General features: G+C 34.9%; 2 protein-coding genes across 4 annotated transcripts; both read right to left on the reverse strand.

Annotated features, from left to right (window-relative positions):
• Positions 1-2,805: 2,805 nt before the first annotated feature.
• LOC130942227 (uncharacterized) lies at positions 2,806-5,502 on the reverse strand. Of its 2 annotated transcripts, none has more exons than XM_057870935.1 (2): positions 5,356-5,502; positions 2,806-3,722 (listed from the first exon to the last, which is right to left on the reverse strand). In XM_057870935.1, exons 1-2 carry the CDS (start codon positions 5,410-5,412, stop codon positions 3,063-3,065), a joined length of 717 nt encoding a protein of 238 aa, XP_057726918.1. In that variant the 5' UTR covers positions 5,413-5,502; the 3' UTR covers positions 2,806-3,062. The 2 variants fall into 2 exon arrangements, with proteins under 2 accessions (XP_057726918.1, XP_057726920.1); XM_057870937.1 differs by having other exon boundaries at positions 2,806-3,719; positions 5,356-5,489.
• A 2,127-nt stretch (positions 5,503-7,629) lies between these two features.
• On the reverse strand, positions 7,630-18,974 carry LOC130940906 (clathrin heavy chain 2). Of its 2 annotated transcripts, XM_057869189.1 has the most exons (30): positions 18,715-18,974; positions 18,137-18,341; positions 17,311-17,399; positions 17,136-17,214; positions 16,657-16,784; positions 16,347-16,445; positions 16,131-16,239; positions 15,660-15,739; positions 15,351-15,578; positions 15,204-15,269; positions 14,933-15,049; positions 14,581-14,778; positions 14,293-14,409; positions 14,069-14,128; positions 13,809-13,895; positions 13,603-13,686; positions 13,371-13,505; positions 13,221-13,283; positions 13,014-13,118; positions 12,813-12,925; positions 12,367-12,619; positions 12,154-12,290; positions 11,785-12,063; positions 10,701-11,703; positions 9,938-10,423; positions 9,666-9,836; positions 9,396-9,581; positions 8,796-8,918; positions 8,294-8,404; positions 7,630-8,114 (listed from the first exon to the last, which is right to left on the reverse strand). In XM_057869189.1, the coding sequence occupies exons 1-30, from the start codon at positions 18,757-18,759 to the stop codon at positions 7,944-7,946; spliced, it is 5,127 nt and encodes a 1,708-aa protein (XP_057725172.1). In that variant the 5' UTR covers positions 18,760-18,974; the 3' UTR covers positions 7,630-7,943. The 2 variants fall into 2 exon arrangements, with proteins under 2 accessions (XP_057725172.1, XP_057725171.1); XM_057869188.1 differs by having other exon boundaries at positions 13,014-13,283.
• Positions 18,975-20,129: the final 1,155 nt, after the last annotated feature.

Genomic DNA, 20,129 nt, shown 5'->3' on the forward strand with positions numbered 1-20,129 from the left:
ATAATATTGGATAAACAATAAATATTCAAACCAACTATTGAATAAATATTGGGGGTTTATAATTCAGGTTTTGAATACAATAATTTATTGATCATTCAACTTTTAAAAGATATTTAAATTCGTAATTGATTAATTTTTGAATTGTCAAATACAAAAATATCATAAAAAATATATTTAAAAAAGCAATAAATATTCTATTAAGATTGTAAAACAAATGGTGAATTTTTTATTTTTATAAATTAAATAAATGTGATAATTATCGAAATAAATAATTTAAAAAAATATTTATCGAAAAAATTTTTCTTTTATTTCGTTTACACTGTAAACGAGATAATTTTGCACGTATCTGTAGATAAGATATACACGTGTCGTCCACCTCTCTTATCTCGTTTACATGCAAAATTATCTCATTTGCAGTGTAAACGAGATAAAAGAAAAGTAATTATTTTAGTAAATATTTTTTAAATTATTTATTTTCGTAATTATTATAATTAATTTATTTATTAAAATAAAAAAACCCAACAAAAGGTAATATAAAATATTAAATATAAAATTAAGAGATCGAATAGTTAAATACAAGTAAATACTGACAAAACAAAATATTTTAGATGTTCAAATAACATTATCTTAATATAAAAATATTTTTTAGCTTATCTTAGAATGTGCTATAAAATAATGCTTCAACAATCTTTATCTATAGTTATTTATACATAGAGTGACTAATCAAATACAACGTGTTAGGATCCTTCACTCTCTTATCATTCAATATACCTTTTTGGTTTTAACTTTTAAGATCATCATTCAATATACTTCAACACGAAATTCCATGGTGAGTTTAAGTTCAATTCACCAAGCATTCTCCATGTTCCATAATTATAGCCTCTGCTATGAGTACAAGCGTGAAGGAGGCTACAGAAAGAAAACAAGCACACAATCACAAACAAGATCCCAAAATTTTCTTATATAATTAGACAAATGCATCAATGAACAAGATTGCTAAATAGATCATGGGTCCCATCATACCATTCTCATCAGCATATATTGGACGGCCAAGTGGAGTAGTCCAATTTTCCATGATTTCAAAACAAGTCTTGGATTTAGAAATCCAACATCTTATATAAAAATTTCACGTGATTAAAATACTGGATAAATTATACGCCAATATAATATTATTCTATTTTATAAATTAAATTGACTTTCTTAGAGATTTAAAGTAATATATTATAATATCAATTTTTTTATCATCAATTAAGAAAATATAACTGGTGATAATTTATTCACATAAAATGGTGTATTCCTAATTATATGCTTTATTTACTTTTTTTTTTTCATTTTATGGTGAATTCCTTCTTGATTGAAAGTTGAAAGTTAAAAGCATGCCACCCAATAAAAGCGGCTTATTTTGAAGACTTTAGTGGCTCTCTGATTGAAAAGATAGCAATCAAACAAAGGAAGCTTCAATTACAATCAGAAGGGGGGTCCCATTATCACTTACAATTGTAACTCACACAATTAAAGCACCTTAAAGAAGTGATATGACCACTGATCAACCACTCACTTTGCTAGGCTCTATTATATCTCTCTTCCAATTTGTGTGGTTTCTTATGCTTCCGTATTTTTCTTCTTACATCTCTTTCATTATGTCTTTTTATTTTTTATTTTTTACCACTCATTCCATTTTCATTTTATTTTATGTCTAATCCAAGTTTTACGATTTGGCCCGGGTCCCATAATCTCCAATCATATCTATAATAATGTTTATCTAGCTATGTATTTACATATCGTCGGCAATGAAGTCAAAAAAACATGGCAAACAAAAAGGATGGCCAAAGTGAGACATTGATTCTTGTTTTTAGATGATAAGAAATGAAGCATGCATTATTATCCATCAACGAAATGAGAAGCATTAGAAATTCTTAGGTTTTCATGTAATAAAAATTGTAAAGTATTTCTCACTTAATACAATAGTAGTTAGTATACATGTTTATAAGGTTTCAAAACATAACAAATCTCAAAATACAATTGATTAATTTTTATCATGAAACCACTTATCAATGCAAGAACTCTTTTGGGGGCTTCAAGTATTGCATTTTAGATTTTTATTTTTTTTAACTTTAATATCATTTCATAAAATCACTTGTTTTAAATATTAAAACTATTAGGTAAAGTCGTAAAAATACATGAATGATTATATATATAAAATCTTTTAGGATCATTTTAGTATGTCTATGTTATGGTGGTTATGATATTCTAAAAAATGTAGTTAAAATTAAAATAATATTTTTTTATTATTTAGCAATACTTTTTAAAAAGTGTTGCTTAAAAATATTACCAAAATATAAAAAAAAAATTTTAATTTTAATATAACACACACACTCTATATAACTTTGGTCTGACAAGGTTGAAATAATAGTAAGAAGAAGAAGAAGAAAAGACTCAATCATTGAATGCTAACAGTAAATGGTTGAATGCTGTGTTAATTAGTAGTAGAATGCAAATAAATGAAGACGTAGCTTTTGTTACATCATAAATGTGGGAAAAGACACAGAGGTTACAGCTAACCGTTCTTGATTTGTCTTATTCCTCACAACAGTCACAATGTGACTATGCATTCTTTAATTGTGTCATTCAATCAATAAATGGAACTCAATCCTACAATCCAACATTGCTGACCTCATTTTTCTTAATTATTTCTCCATAAGGGAAAAAAAACAAGAACAACTAGATTTACACTCACAATTCGCTTGGAACTAAACTGAATATATGTTTTTAAAATTTATTTTGCAGATGATGATAGCTTAATGATGTATCAAATAATTATATAATATAACATATGCTTTTACTCTAATGTTTGTACATTCATGTATATCAGAATCTTTTCCTGAAGCAAATTTTACTCCTAGCTTGTGAACTTAGTGCCTATAATCTGAGTAAAGTAACTGATATTTCAACAGTTCATACTTAATAGTGCTTGAAGAATCTGAAGCTCATCCAAAATTACATAAAAATCACACAGCTACCCTAATTGTCTCTCTGCTTGGTGAATTCTTGATAACTTTGTCTCAGTACTCATTGAAATGGATGGCACCAACTTTCCAGACAAAGTAAGTTGTTGCAAACATCACTGTGCTGATGAAAACAAATGAGAAAGCAACAATGAAGAGATCAAATCCCCCGGGGAATGAGAATGTCAATCCTGCCTTCGGAAGCCCTCGCTTGCTGTCGTCAAGCATGTCCGTAGGGGCTTCCGGTAGCCGAGACCTCTTCTTTCCCCGGTCACTTTCTTTTAGAGCATCCAACACCCTGCTTCCCATGTCTGATTTTTTGGATGTTTTTGATTCTGTGTATCGGTTTAGGACTCGAGCCGCCCTCAATCTCTCTCTCGCCGTCAAGGGCAACCGTTTGGGATTTGATTGAGGGTTAGAAAATGCTGCTGATCCTTGATTTTGGTCAGTTGAAACCTCAGAAGCATCTGATGTCCGAGATTCTAACTCGGCATTGACATTAGCTTGTAACTCGGAGTTTTCGGCTGGAGGATCCTTATTACTGATGCCTGCTTCGAGCTGATCGCTGTCTGCGACTGAAAGACAATGACCAAATCTTTTTTCTTTGGAAAACATTCTTGATACCGGCACTGCCAAGAAGGGTGTATACTGAGTGGCCTTTGGTAGCGAAACTCCATTAGAACACCATGATGAATCTTGATATTTCGCTTGCAACTTCTAATGAAATCGAAAGCATTGTATAAGTAACAAAGACTAATGGAAATCAATGATAACATAACTAAATCTTGCTGAAGCAGAATAGGAAAAACACAGTAATCTTTGACAGTTCCTTATTTGTTAGTGCTTTTCCTTCCAAAAAATGATCTTGAAATGATGATGGCTATGATTATTAACATACACTCAATTTTTGCCATCAAACATATCCCAACAATGACAAGAAAAACAAATAAGTATTGTCTTAGTGGGAGAAATCAGGTACATGAATCAGATGATGCCTATATTATATACAAACCATTAAAAATATTGAAATATCCAGTTATATCTAGTATTTGAACAATTTCCTATCTATCTAAAGGTTTTTCCCCACATTACCAAAAAAAAAAAAAAACTAAAGATAAAAAGCTCTGCATATATATTGCAAATTTTTACATAGCTGATCCCGGAATCAGATTAAAAAATATGTTGTGTTCATCCGTCAGAAGTAAACATTAGACTTACTGAATCTCCATGGCTTGGATCATAACATAATGGTAGATCCAAAACAGGTAAACCAATGGAAATACCGGAACTAGTTTGACCATGTATTTGGTTAGTCATGTTGATGAAACATGACCTTGCAAGATTAGCAACAATACATTGGAATCACAGTTTTCACAAGCAGCATCACATTACTAATACTCTCTGCTCTTAATTAAAACATAATAGCTTTTTCATAGTTACCTCTATGATAGCCTTTAAGTCATTTAAGTATTATATAATATGGGACCCGAATGCCCAAACTCGATAGACTTCTCCTTTTTCCCTTTAACATGTTGCCTTCTCTTTTCTGACTCAATTTCAAAACCTTAACGGTATTCTTCTTTCCATAGCTTAAATACACAACCTTTTATCATCATATTCAAAGAAATTCTTAGGTGGTTTGAGAGCAAATCAGTGTTTTTGCTCTGATGAATTAATTGTCTTTCACATTAGCATTATAGGTCACTATTATTTTTAATTTAAATTTTAAGAAAATTAATGAAACAAAAAATTACCCCAAACTAATAACATAAATGACACAGAACAAGAGCATTCATTTGCTCTCAGAGCACACAAGAAATTTTCTCATATTCGTGCTCTAGTGGTTAGATGCATCTTCACAAGGAAGCTTACAACAACAAAAACAAGAAGTTAACAATAAAGCCTTGACCCATTGATAGGGTTGGCTATGTGAATCAAACAAAACAACATTGGTGATCTATATCATAATATTCATATGTTTAAACCACAATTATTTAAATATTCGAATAATTTTTCCTGTGCCTTTCTTAAGTCTTTTTCTACCCCTAGTCATAGGAACCCTAGAAACCTTCTTCATCAGAATTATCCAAACATTTATGTTCTATAGGACCATTCTTCCAACAAATCTTAGCAAGCATAAGAAGTTAAGCATACTTGTAAAACAACTCTCTAGCACAAAAATCGGATTTTGTGAAACCAATAATGTAGAATTATTCCAATGATTCGATTATATAGTAAGTGAAATTACTTTGAGAAAATTAGCAGAAAGAAGCGCATATACATAGAGATAGATAAAGAGGTTCATAGTACAAAAGTGAATGGTGAAGAAGTAAAGAGTGAAAAGACATACCAGTGAGTTGAAGCTCATCATCATGGGATGTGTTGATAATGATATGGCCATGTTCATGTTCAAGTTCAGCTACTTCAGTAACCACCCATTTCCATGTGATAGAAATATTAGCCACAAAAAGAGTGGCCTTCCTTTTAATTGATTGATTGAGCTTCTAAAATATCCTGCTGCCACAACACGCTGCATAGCGCGTGACCGCACGTCCTTCAAGGGAGTAAGGGACCCAACTTCATTCAAGAACAAGCACTGTTTTTTTTTTTTTTTTCTTAAAAGAAAGAAAAATATTTTACTAATAATAACATTAATACGTGTTCTTATATTTTAACCAAACCTTTTCTTAAACTAATAATTTAATTATTTTTTATGCATATACAATATGATTAAATTATAGTATAATACTTTTTAATAAATAATATATTTATTAAGGAGGATAAATTAAAGATATCTTTTTAGACTAATAATATTTGTTGTTTCTGAAAGAATGTTAAAATTTGTAGTTACTGTGCGGGTGGCAATAGGACCGGATAGGGGCGAGTTTTTGCTCTACCCGATCCCGCTCCGCCTTACAATAATCTGCATAAAACCCGTCTCACTCCTACTCGCGGGTAGTAAAAGGTTGAATCTTAACCCGCCTCTGCGGGTATCCGCCCCACTTCTACCCGCCCCTATAATTATTAAAATTTGATAAATAAAATTAAATTTCAAAATTTATATAACCATCATCACATACATAACATAAATTAAAGTAAAATTTTAAATATGATACAATATTATCAATCATTTTTACTAATTATTTTACATATATTACACATATATATATATACCGCGACGGGTAGGGGCGGGTAGAACCTAAATCCGGCAGCCCGGTCCCGCCCCGCCCAAGAACCCGCTCCGCTAAAAACCTGCTCTGGTGCGAGACGGATAATTACCCACCCCAAGCGAATAGGGGCGGGATGAATACCCACGAGTTCAGATGGTGTTACCACCCCTACTATCCATCTTATCTAAAGCTTCGCATAGTTTCTGCTCTTTGGATTTGTGTTCCCAACCCACCTTTCTCATCCCGAATTTAGGTAAAATACTAAAATATATATTACCGAATAGTAAGTAGCATACTAACAAGAACATTGACTAAAACAATATAACACCACCCAAAAAAGGCTAAGTTTTTCTAAGTTCGATTTAAGATTTTCTAGATTAACACCACAAAATCTGCAGAACTATCAAGTAGAAAGTGTTAATGATTTAGACCACCAGGCAAAGAAAAAAATTCAAAACAAATAGTCACAATTTCTTTAATTTTTGTACTTTTAAAAAGTCAATCATATTCACCCAAGTAAACACCATAATGTATATACTTGAATATCGTCTTGCGAACTATTATGGTCAAGGTGCATACAAATTTAAAAAATATATCAACCATAGTAACGTTGAATTGAATGATATCGGGATGAGAGAATACATATTAGTTGGCCTTTGTAATTTGTAATCGAGTCCCCAGCACTTGAGCCATTTAATCCTCTCAATCACATTCACTTGAAAAAGTCTTAAAATTTCAATTGCACTAGAAAAATGATCAGACTGAAAAAATTATACCACATTAGTTCCACTTCTTTCTCCTCGAGATATTCGTCACATCGTAAAGTATGATCTCGAACCCTTCGTTGCTCTTTTTCTCATATTTATTCTTGGTCTTACTTACAAATTAATGGTGAGAAATCATACTTTACTCCGTCAATTGTTAAAAAAAAAATGAAAAGCATCCATTTTTTCTTCTATGCTCGACTAGACAAGACGACGTCATTTTTTTATTTTTGGTGCTAAACACTGAATGAATGAAACAACACCATTTAATCTTAATAAACCATAAAATATTTTATCCTCACAAAAAATGTGACCATTAACATTAAATAACATCATCTTTTCAAACATTTAACATCAAAATTAAAATATCATCTCGTCTAATTCAGCATGGAATGAAGTGGAGAACTAATCTCAGCACCACTTTAGAATTTCACTTAGAGTTGTTAAAAATTTGTTATTAATAGCATAAAAAAACCTGCAACAAAAGCAATGGCAGCTGATAATAAATACGGTTAAACATGAAATAAGTAGTGCACCCAAAAAAGGAAAAAAACGCCTCGCAAATTTTAAAACAATCTGCACACTAAAAGCAAGTAAGGTTGTAGTTAGAGGTTACACCAGAATGGAAGAATCGACTTAATTGAGGGGTAAGGACATGTGCACATCATGATGGGATTCAGAGTCGGTAAATTTTGGTATTAAACATTGGACGAGTTCATTTAATACAATAAAATGGTATTATACAGAATTTCATCAGCTAGCTAGGGCCAGAAGCCCAAAAAATGCCGCATCTACAAACAAAAAGAAACTAGAAAGACTATTATGACACGAACCACCACCAGAAACCTGAAATTATTTTATAAATTGAACCTAAACCACCACGCTAAGCAAGGAAAGAATACTGCACCAAAATCCCAGAAGAAATTCTATGCGACCGCCGAAGCTGCTAAATTACTCTCCATGAGGACCTAGTTCACACTAAACACGACATGGTTTGATACCTGTCAATAACTGCTACCCATGGGTGGCATGCCAAAAGGAGGCATTGGTGGCATCCCTAGTCCACCCATTTGAGGAGGGGGAGGAGGAGGACCATAGCCTCCTCCCATACCTCCTCCCATTCCAGGCATTGGTGGTGCGGGCAAAGCAAGTGGCAACAATTGAGCATACATGTTCTGCAACAGAAATCATATCCCAGAATAAGTAACCCAAGGGCCGTATTGAGTCAAGGATAAGGCGGCATTTTTGACAAAAGAAGGAAACAATTTTGAAAACTTTGCTTCCATGGAAGTCACAAGTACTCAACAAAGCCACGGCAAAAATTATATTAACAGAAAACAACCAAACCAATTACCTGTTGTGCAACAACATCCTTTTCCTCTTGCTCTTTAACCTTCACTTCATTCTGCGCTTCAATTTTGTCCTTCACCAGCTCATCAACCTTGCCAGTATATTCACGGATAAACTACAAAAGCAAAGGAGATCCGGTGAGAGAGTAGTACTATATGACAGAAATAATAATAAGAAAATGTGATAACCAATCAAAGAATTGATAGAACAAGTGTAAGACAACCACAAAACATCACTGGCATGCATAGAAGTTTCTATTATTTCCTCATTTACCCGCGAAGTGCAATATCAAAGTAACTGTTCAAGACATCTATAGACTACCAAAGACCTTGCAAAGGCAGTCAAATCCACTATACCACCATAACTCCCTGAGATGTCAGGGAGGGGGAAGGAGCACTAATTAGTATGTAAAGTTTTGTAGCCTATTATCAACATATTGTAAGCGAATAAAATACATGTGAATCTAATTACAAGTGATACTACTCCACGGAACAGAAAATGCATACCTGCAAGAGATATGGGAAGGCAAAATCAATCATATTGTGCATCCAAGCCAGTTCAAGAACAATGTCAGCCCGTATTAAATCATAGCAAACGAAGAGACACGAGGCAAAGCATTCCTTCTTTCCCTGCACAAGTTTGAGAAAGAAAAGTTAGAAGACTCAATCGTATAACATAAAAGATTGGAATATCACTATATTAGCATTCAAATGGGCCATGCCAAGAAATAGCAAGGGACCGAACTCAGATGACAGAATAATTCAATTGAGTCAAATCTTTCATCGGCAGCCATAACAATTCTTCAATCAAAAGTTTTTGACAGCAAGACAGAAAAGGATGTCAGAAGGAGGAGTAACTATAACCTTGACTAAGAAATTATTATCAAAACCAGGTGTCAACAATTATTCTGCTTGACTTAAAATTGCACATGCTACAAGTCGTACCGCTAATATGCAATTACCAATGTAAATTGTAAAAAGAATGGACATATAGTAACATTTCCATAAGATCTAGTGCCTTGTGCCATTACGCAGTGCATTAGCAGAGAATAAAAGGATAATGAGAGAAAATAAATCATCTATGCAATCGGAAACTGAACCTGGTACCTGATCAATGAAATAAACGAGCAACTCCTCCGCAAGTTCACGATCACCAGATTGTGAGGCTGTCTCCATGGCATCCTTATAGAGGTTATCCTTCTTTGACAAGGCAATAGACTGTTTCCACCTACCTGCCTTCTTGTAGATATATGCAGCAACACGCCGCATCTCAAGAAGCTCATGCTTTTCAATCTGCAGCATATAGTAATAATAATAATCAACTATTAGGTTTCTGTAATTGAAACTGAGCAGTAGTAATTAACAAATGTAGCCTACCTTTTGCGCAAGGCCTATTTGGTCGAAGTTATCATGCAAATCAATGGACTCGCGCAATCTATCATAGTCTTCCTCCTCAACATATATTTCATTCAAGGCTTCGTTAACAGCTGATACATTATTGCTTTGAACAGCAACCATGTATGGCTTCACAAGACGCAAATGACCGGCCTATGGTACATCACAGGGAAAATAATACAACACATTAGTATTATATACCGAGCAAGTGATGAAGCAAGACTACTAAATCATTCAGCTACTATCAAAGATACCTTTCGCATGATGTCAACAACACGTGCATGGTCCACACGAAGTGCTAGGACATTCAGAACATCATTAATAAGATCTGGATGCTCTTGCAGATAGAAATGGACAGCCTTGTAATATAACTCCACATTAGCAACTTTCACAATAACATCTTTGAATTGCATGTGGTCCCACGCTTCAGGTGAATGGTTCATGATGGTAGTTGCAGCATTATCAAACTCATCATATTGGATGTACAAATAGGTTAATTCTTTCCAGTGCTGTTGTTCGTCACATGCTCTAATGAGTTTTGGAATATTGAGACGAGTTGAGAATAGTTTGATATGCTCCATAAGTTTCTCAGGGCGGTATCTAGCATACAGAACTCCCAACTCAGTGAAGATACCCATATGTGCCCGTTCTAACCCTAAACCACTCTCCATGAGAGATATGAGCTCATTGAAGCAACCTCTATTTTGGTAATATTCACTGACCTCCTCCAAGTCATCCACCTACAAAATTAATATAGAATGACATGATAAGCATTGGAAATTCCATAAGTTCATTACCATTATACCAACATCAAGCTCTTACGATAACCACAAAGACCTCAGGCCTTGGTTCAACTTTTTATTCTAAAGGCCAGATCATTCAAAAACTCTAAACTGAAATCAGATTGCATCGTAAAAAGAACAACCTTCCCACATCAGTATATAATGCATTTAAATAATAAATTCAAAAAGAGAGAGAGAGAGAGAGAGAGAGAGAGAGAAAAACTAATCACTGAACCTGAACAATAATGTTGAGACCACATATCTGGGCCAGGCGAAATTCCTCCGCATCAACACAAGCAAAGCAAACTTCCTTCCATGTTTTTGCGCTGTTTGCTTTCCTTGCTGCATCAACAGCACCTTGGAACTGTTGCAGTTTTACTAGTGTAACAGCCAACTTGGCCCAGTTAGATATAAAGGCAAATATGATTTTTGCAGCCTCATACAATGCTTCATCAAACAGTCGATCACCAACATTTTGAAGATTAGCAACATTTGGCATGAGAATGAACTCCTCAATGTCACTAAGCCTATCAATCTTTGCATATGCATAAATGAGCTCACTGTCCACCTTGGGTTCTTTTGCTTTCTGCCTTACCATCAGCAAGTATTTAACCAAGTCATGGTACACATTGGCATCTTCAGCAGCACGGATAACATCCAAAAATTGTGTAGCATCATCTGCGCGTATAAATGACTCAATTGCATCACTTACTAGCCCTTCCCGGAGTTGAGCCTTGGCTACCTGACTCCAAACAGCATCTTCTTCAACTCTGAAAGCAAACTCCACAGCTCTATCAATGCTGTGAATATTATCTAGCAAGACATCAACTGCTTGAACATTCAGGTTGAACTTCTTGAAAATAGCAAATGCTTCCTCGTATAACTGAGCTTCAACAGCCATTTCTCCAACTGCAGGCCCGTCAAAATTATCCAGTCTATTGACATAATCCATTACTCTGGATGGATCAGCCTTAATTGCTGTCAATATAAGAAGATTCTGCAAATTAAAATTCCCACTGAATGCAGAATTCTGAAGCACAATCTTTTCAAGAAGTTCAATCAATTCATGCGGAAGATCAGCTGTCATGAAGGCCTTAACAGCAGCAGAAACTTGTTCAGGGCTCTTGCTTTCGGGTAAAGCAGTAGATACAACCTGATCAATAAGTTGCCTTCTGTACTCATTATCAGGGCTAAGAACTTTAGCCCACAGATCACCATCCATTCTCTCAACAACATATCTGTCATCACAATACAAGCATGTAAGTAATGAATCCCAAACAATAATTTTGTGGAAGAAATACCAAATATATACCACAAACCTCGCTTGGAGTTTGAACAAAGAATTTTTGTTTGTAACATTAATAAGTTCATCATCACATTGTCCCCGTCGATAAGCTACAACAGCCAAGGTGGGGTCACGCTTCTCACAATACTTGCCCACTACTCGTGAATCATAGTATGGGTTGGTTGTGAGAAAATGTTCTGGGTTGTTGTTGCTATCGATGATAATTTTACCCAAAGCATTGTGGACATGAACATCCTGGCTTCCCTCACTTACAAGATGCTCTAGGAACTGTGTGAGCAAGCGAAGACGATTCCTGCATACCATAAAAAATAAATAAACCCAGCATAAGAATCAGAAATGTGAATGCAAAGCAAGAAAACATGATTGGAGACAGACACCACACCTCTTCTCACATTCATCCACAAGGGGCTCCACTGGCAGTAGTGAACGAACAGAAAGAATCAAGCCTTTTATAAAATCTTCTGGACACTCATCATCAAGAAGCTGCCCAACCACTAAAGGAGCGTTCCCCGGGTTCACCTAAAAGACAAGGCCAAAAAGTTATGAATAGACAGAGAGAGGGCATAACTTATAAGACAGAATATTGTGATGATACCTTCTGAACATAACCTTCAATGTAGCGAAGCATGTTGTTTGTGTATAGATAGTGTGTAAGATCTGGAACGAATCCAAAACGATCACAGACATTGATTAAAGGTCGTGCATCTGGAAGTTTAGCCTCCATCAGAAAGTTCTTTGTTTTCTCAGCATCATAGAAATTTGATTCTCTTGTCACGCGCTCAACTTCTTTGATTTGACCAGTTTTTGCTGCGGCCTCAATGTACTTGAAGTGAATCTCAGGATCCTCACTGTTCCATATTATTCACAAACATACATTAGCAGAACTACAATGGAAATACCTCAAGGACAGAAGGAGTAAACTGACATCATACAAAGGCTAGTTATATCCAACAACTAAGCCATTTCCTAATTCCTACCAAGTGACATCAACTACATGGACCAAGCATGTCATCGTATCCTGTCATAAAACAAGAGTCCTACCTGGAGCTCAAATATGATCCAAGGAAGAAGTACAGTCCTTCATAAGACTTAAACTGCTCAAAAAGTTTTATGCAGCTGTCAACACCCAATTGCTCACAATATTCTTTAGCAACCTGAACAGACAGTCAGACACAAGCAAGCTTAGTTATCAAATTATATTCAGTAAGCTATAAATTATACAAGACGCTGGTACTTCTGTACCTGCACAATTATCTGCAAGTTGCCTCTAAGATTGGCCAGCAATAGGTCTTTCATGCACTCCAGTGCCCATTCTCGTGACAGAGTACCAAAAAACTCGACAAGTGACTGTAATAACCACATAGTGAATAAGTAGGAGGCAAAAAGCTTATGGTGCTGAAAATAACACACACACAGAGATGAGAGAACCCATGCAAAATGACTACAAACCTGAGGTTCAATTGCATGTGTATTCACAATCACACGCTTTATATCAGGCAACTCTGTGTAATGCTGCACCGAAAATAATGTAATGAATCATGAATCATAGGTATGACTTCTAAGTTTCAATTTAGAAAAATGCACATGGAAATTCATTACTTGCAAAGCTCGCACGTAAAGACCAGCCTTTTCACATAGTTGGGCAATACGAGGACGGTCATAATGGCTGAACATGCCATTAGCCAAAATTGCATCAGCAACATTGGGGAAAGTCACCAGATTTATCTCTAACACCTGAAAAACAATTCAGAAAAGAGTTTGTTTCACTGCAGGGAGGGGGAAAAAACACTCGCCAAATTCAAATTAACGAATGTGAAACTAAAGGCAACACCTTTGTCTGAAGGAATGCATGCTCCGGTAGATTGGGCTTTAAAACATCTAGGAGAAAAGCTGTTGCCTCACGGATCAGGTTTCTCTGAAAAGATCAAGGAACCGCCAAAATGAAGATGACAATAATTTTCACAAAAACTCAGTAGTAAAAGCTAGGATATCAAATAACTATTCATCAAAATTGCTTGATCATAGCGGAAACCAAACCTGAAGAAACAGATCAGTTATAGTGTTGTAATCAACTGGGGAACCCCCTTCCATTTGAGACATCATTAATGCAAAATTAACAGCACCCTGCAAAACAAAATGAACTTATTGAATTTCTATTAACAGAAAAATTTAAGCAGACACTCTCAACTAATGCAGAGAACATGTTTATTAAGTGAACTACTACTTACTACCCAATAGTTAGTTTAAACTCTAAATTAATAAACTACAATATAAACAACTGCAGAGGTTCTTCATACCTGAGGATCTGTCCGGAGGATTGTTTGAAGAAGGAAGAGGTAGTCAGGAGTGTACCCAACCTATCACAACAAAAAGGCAGTGCAAACTTTTTAAGCTCAAATTCTTAAAGTAAAATGAAAAGACATGGACGTTATACTAGCTATATAGGTAAGTAAAACATCCACATGAAATAATAAAATTAAATTATTGGGAATCAAATATTCTTTGATAAGTAAACAGGCACCTGCTTGGAGTAAATCAGAATTTTATCGAACTCCCTCCTCTCAGCAAATGCGGCAACAACTTTTGGAGTTGCTCTGGCTTTGATATATATTTTTAAAGCAAGATCGTTGTCCACAGTCTAGAAGGAAAAAGACTTGTGAATATCATTATAAGTACACCATTTGACGCAATCAAAAGAGAAGGACTACTACATCAGGCAGACAATGAGAAAGAAGAGGGGAGGGTGCAAAAGCATAAAATTTATATAACAATATTCTTAATTTCTTCAAATTTTCTAAAGCAACCCAACCTTAACAAGATCTCCTAGCTCCTCACTGCACTCAAGCTTGTCCTCTGCCAACCAATTCTCCAAAAGATTTTTCTTGTTCTGGTTCACAACCAGCCGAGACAATTCTAATGACTCAAAGGCATTCAACTTCCCCCTCGTTAGAAGTGTTCCAAAATACTGCAACAGTGGAGGAGTTTGCCCAGCTTGCACAGGAACACTCTGAAACATATAGTGAATACTTCTTAAAAATCACAATCTAATAGACCAACCAAAAGGACAGTTGCAAAAATAACAGTTCCTGGAAAACAATGAAAGATTATACTCACTGCAAATGATGCAGCAGAAAAACTATAGACACAACTTAACAACAAACCTGAAATTTGGCAACTGTATCTGGCGTACGAAGGATTCCTTGCGGAGATTCAGCAGCAAGCTCAGCTGCTTCTTTATACTTTGTTTGGGCAAAGAGTTCATGAAATCGTTCCACTACCTATAGTTTCAACAGAGAACGTTAACATTTGGGAACTATATGAAACACAGAAAATTAACAGGCAACACATTCAAATTCTCAGCATCTGCATTGGCAACAACCCAAAGTTAGAAATATTTTCACTGAAGTTGAGTTCTACAAAAGAATGACATACCAGCTTCTCAGCCCCAGGAAGATTTCCTCTTTTGGCAAGATTAACCGCAAGCTCCAAATTGTTTAACTGTAATAATAGCCAGATGAAATTTGTTAAAGTGTGATTATATTTCACAGTCTACATGTTAGATGATAATCAGAAACCTACCTGGCCGCTGACAAAATTCACAATGGTTTGTTCATTGACAGTAGCCAATAACACCTGGCCTCTCCTGTTGATGGCATAAAAGCCTCCCAGTGACGTAGCTTCTGCTGTCAAAAATATTGGATCTGGACTAATTCTGTTTCTATACACAGCAGTTGCTGTCTCCAAATCATACACAAATAGTAGCCCAAGTTTGGTAATCACATAAATCAAATTGTATTTGTGGGATATCTGCCAAACAAAAAAAAAAGCTCAAAATCAAATATCTGCATTGTTTATAAAATGACCGACACACAACAACTGCTTTAATACCTGCATTGCAACTGGAAAGTCATCAGCAAAATCCGGTGGGAAGAAAAGATCTGCCTGTTTCTTGGTAAATGATGGCTTCCCTGGAAACAAATTTGATAGATTAACAGGTTAGACTCCAGAGGAAAATTTAATCACAGCTAATACAATGATACAAAAATTTCAATTTTAAAATATCCTATTCATCCTCGGGAGCCCTGACCAATTTCAACATACAGCTTATGGATTTATGGCATCAACTACCAAATGCAAGTTTACCACATGTCCTCATGAATTGTCAAAAAATTACTGCCTCTTTAAGTCATTACCCATCACGGCTACAAATGTTCATCATTACCAGTATCACTGGGATTTAAATTTGAAAAATCAGGAGAGGACAAGTAACTTGGTACTACAAGACACGTTTGTGTAACACCCATGTTGCCATAGAATAAATACATAGGAGACAGGTGTGAGAGGCAAAAATATGCAGACCTGGCTGTGCACCCAGCTCAATAACATGCAACTTCGATATAATTTGACCAGCATTGAGTGTCTTTGAGGCAAAAGATATCAAAACTGAAGGATTATCATTTCCAGGAACCTGTCCAAAAAAAATTAAATTTCATCCAACACATAGCAGTCAAAGTATGCAATTATTCAGGTGATCAATAAATAAGTGCAGAAGCGCATAATCATATCAAATCTCACCTTAAATTGAGCAAAGGATGCAGCATGAGCTTCAAGAGCCTGACTACGCTGCTGATCCACGGAGTAAAGTTGCATGTTTCCCTTCACCAATTGTGGCCTCTATGATAAAACAACAGCAAGCACAAATAAAGTAGATCAGGCTTATAAACATCACCGTAACAAGATAATAATTGAGCTACAACTATAGACGGATAATCCCAGCAACAATACATATAAAGACGAGAAAATATGAGCTAAAAAAAACTATGGCATAGTTGAAATGTATTCCACCTGACCTAATAATCTAATATAGTAGGCATCAGAAATATACCTCCGGTGAACCAGGAGCAATGCCAATCAAGACCAACCATTTTTCTGTAGGATCGCATCGGTAATTAATTATCTGGTTGTTGGCCAAATTGGCAGTTCTCTCAAACATCTTTACAGGCTCAGATTCACCTGCAAGTTACATTTATTTTTATTTTTATTTTTTGATAAAAAACAATTTCATTGAGATGAGGAGCAGGATAAAACAAAATGGGGGATAAGAGATCCCCTATACAAAAGCAAAAACATAAAACAAAATATTTATCTAAAAGCATAGCCTTCCAATCTCTGAACATGAGGGAACTTCCCTATAAAGATCATGATTTTTACACCAACTAGATACTAGGCGTCTAATTCTATCCCATAAAACATGCTAGTCAATAACTTTCAAACAAGCTACAAGCACAATGAGTTAGAATATGCATACATGGGAAATATAGAAGGGCCAAAGTGTTAAGGTTAAACATATTATTGTTATCTCACCTTCAATTGACCAGTGGTATACAGAGGTCTGTGTCACAAGACCCAACAACTTGGGTGTAATCCATTTCCAAAAGACAACCTACATGAGATAAGGATATTCATGAATATTAATATAATGAACCTCTGAACCCGTTACGTTACAAAATATACAAACGTACATGTAAATAATAGTTACCTGCTCTGGCATCTGATATGATTTCACCTTTGCTTTCATTTCAATATTAAATATCTGTAGGTGATCCTGGGTAGTCCCTTGCAGTTGGGCTTCAAAAGGAATTGTGTAGCTTGTCAGTGAAGATAACCCCAAAAGTAAAATAGTTGAAGCGCCAACAAAAGCACATGATGTAATCAAATAAAAACTTGAATACTACCCCTAAAAAAATATTTCTTTGTGTTTGTGTCTGTGTGTGTAGCTGAAGCGAAAACGAAAAAGCACATGACATAATCAAACACAAGATTGGAAGATTACCCAAGGATTGGACGCACTATGAACATTTTTTTTCCTACGTGTTTTTTGTGTGTGTACACACAGTGCATAATAGTATCAGTTAATTGCTTATTTTCTTTTTAACACTGGAAACCCAGTCACCCGTTGTCAACATGGTAAATTTAAAGGACCACTAAATCTAATTGATATGGCGTAAATTGGGAATGATTAACGCATTTAACAGAAGCAAATGCACGGAGGAAAAATATCTAACATGTAAAGTTCAGGGATCATTAAGAAATAGTCGAACTCTCAAAACATCTTTCAGAAGTTATAGTCCAACTCGCACATCATTTTTCTAAACTAATTCCTCATCTAATGAGAACATAGGTGCAAGATTTTTTATCTTTTGGTTCCCTAAGAGCATAAATGGTAATTGCATTCCTTTTCCAAGAAACAATAGCTTAGTTTAATTTGAAAGAAAAATAAGCTAACCAAATGCGCATTAAATATAAGTAGCATTTCAAGGCAAAATCTCAAATTCAGGTGAAGACTACAAGAGACAATAACCTACCTTTCAACGCAAGGATTCTAGAATTTGGATTCATAAGAGCAGAATCAGCAGTGATAGGCCTCCTCAAAGGTTGATTTGGCATGTTCATATCAACGATAACCACGCTGTTCTGCGGTGCCGTCTCTCGAACGCATATATACTTATCTGACTCCATCGTCACGTGCGTGAAATTGATGAACTGCGGATTGATGCCGATGCTAGGCAACTGCAAACCATAAAAGCCAGATCACAAACCGAATCACATCACTCGGTTCACTAAATAGTCGAACGAATTCACCGTTAACAAAGCAACGATTCAAGCTCCTCGCTCTCCAGTTCACACACAAAAATAACAGAATTTTAAAACGAAACGACAAAATAGAACACGGATCTGCTCGAATTCAGAGTAAGGAAGCAAGTAAACTGGACTCGCATAGCATTTAACTTGAAATCCGAAATTGTGCTCAGTATAACAGTAAAAACATTGATAATTATGACGAAACCAAGTATTCTGATTCCAAATTCGAGAACTACAAGTGTGAATTGAGCTAAGTGAGCTGGATAAAAATGAAGCTCGCGAAGTTCAAAGGATAACTCACGGTTAGGGCTTCTTTCATGGTGATCGGAGCGTTTGCGGCCGCCATGGTGCCTCAGATCGAGAAGTGGAAGACACGGATCTGCGATCGGCGATTGAGTTCCGGCGACGGAGTGTGGAAGAGCGAATAGTAGAGACAGAGAATAGTTAAGGATCCAAATCGGTGAGAGATCTTGGGAAGAGTTAGAGAAAAGAGAAGACTTGGACCCTCTCTTTCAAAGGAGAGAGAAAGAGAGAGATGAGAGAGAACTTCGTGGAAATGGAAAAACGGGTTCTGACAGAAATAAATCGGGGCGAGATGGGGTGAAAGAGGGTGGAATTGGAATTGTCAATGACTGACGAGACGAGAAAAAGAGGAGATCTCATCTTAGGTAAAGATAAATTATTTTTTGGGCCGGTAATAATGGAAAAAACAAAAATATCGTTAGTGGAAAGGACTGGAAAAAGAGAGTGGAGAGTAGAGAGACGGGTTATACGTGTCTATGTGACCATGGTTTTGCTTTGATCTATGTACACGTAGGATCTCTCGTCTTTTTCAAGTCCATTTCCTTTCGGTTAAAAAGAAAACATTAACAGCATTTCTCAAGTAAACGTCTAATTACTCAAGTAATCACGTGCAATAAAAAAAAAACTAAAAAATTTATATTTTCCACAGGACTTCAACTTAATAGTAAAATCAAATTCTTATTAATAAGACCTAAATATCAACAAATCTAATACGAATAGATATGAATGAATATTATATCTAAAACTTGTTATGTACATATATAAAATGATTTTGTTTTCATTACTAATTCATTTTGGTATTTTGAGTTTATGTATATCTCTAGTGTATCTTAACCTACTAAGCATACAGGTAGCCTCTATCATTGCTATGTGCAAATGGGATTGGATTTACAAACAATGTTAACTATTTTTAAATCCACCTAAAGTATTTTAAAGTTTAAATTTCACTTTAAAAAATAAAATGTGATCTTTTCTACCCTTAAATGGTTTCTCTTTTATATTTATTTTTAATCCCACATATAAAATAAATAGTAAAAAATCACATTTTACTCTCTAAAGTAAAATTCAAACTTTAGAGAATCCAAATCCAAAATCAATAATATAAATGACAATACTCTTTTGTGTTAAAAATTAAAATTATTTAATTAAATGTTTTTATATAAATATGTAGTCAAATTTTAAAATATATATTAGTAAATATTATTATTCTAGATTAATTCTTTATATTTAATAAATAAGGGTCAAATATATCTAAAGTCTCAAAAATTTAATTTAATGACTCATAATTGTCTCATATTTCAAAAAAATATTACATGTTAAATATTGAAAAGAGAATAACATTTTTTTCATTCAACTTAATATTTAATAATGGAGTAAATGACTTTTTTTATTTTTGATTATTTGTTTAAAAAA

Source organism: Arachis stenosperma, chromosome 7, assembly GCF_014773155.1.
Source record: "Arachis stenosperma cultivar V10309 chromosome 7, arast.V10309.gnm1.PFL2, whole genome shotgun sequence".
Lineage (NCBI taxonomy): Eukaryota > Viridiplantae > Streptophyta > Magnoliopsida > Fabales > Fabaceae > Arachis > Arachis stenosperma.

What these genes read in the sequence shown, in the direction of transcription:
- LOC130942227 (XM_057870935.1), bottom strand. Translation starts at nt 5,412, where the DNA reads ATGAACATGGCCATATCATTATCAACACATCCCATGATGATGAGCTTC. An exon ending in TGATGAGCTTCAACTCACTG is followed by an intron (nt 3,723 to 5,355) that starts GTATGTCTTTTC and finishes CGATTTCATTAG; the next exon opens with AAGTTGCAAGCGAAATATCA.
- LOC130940906 (XM_057869188.1), bottom strand. Translation starts at nt 18,759, where the DNA reads ATGGCGGCCGCAAACGCTCCGATCACCATGAAAGAAGCCCTAACC. An exon ending in CATATCAGATGCCAGAGCAG is followed by an intron (nt 17,215 to 17,310) that starts GTAACTATTATT and finishes TATCTCATGTAG; the next exon opens with GTTGTCTTTTGGAAATGGAT. An exon ending in CCTTCCCATATCTCTTGCAG is followed by an intron (nt 8,405 to 8,795) that starts GTATGCATTTTC and finishes TTGCTTTTGTAG; the next exon opens with TTTATCCGTGAATATACTGG.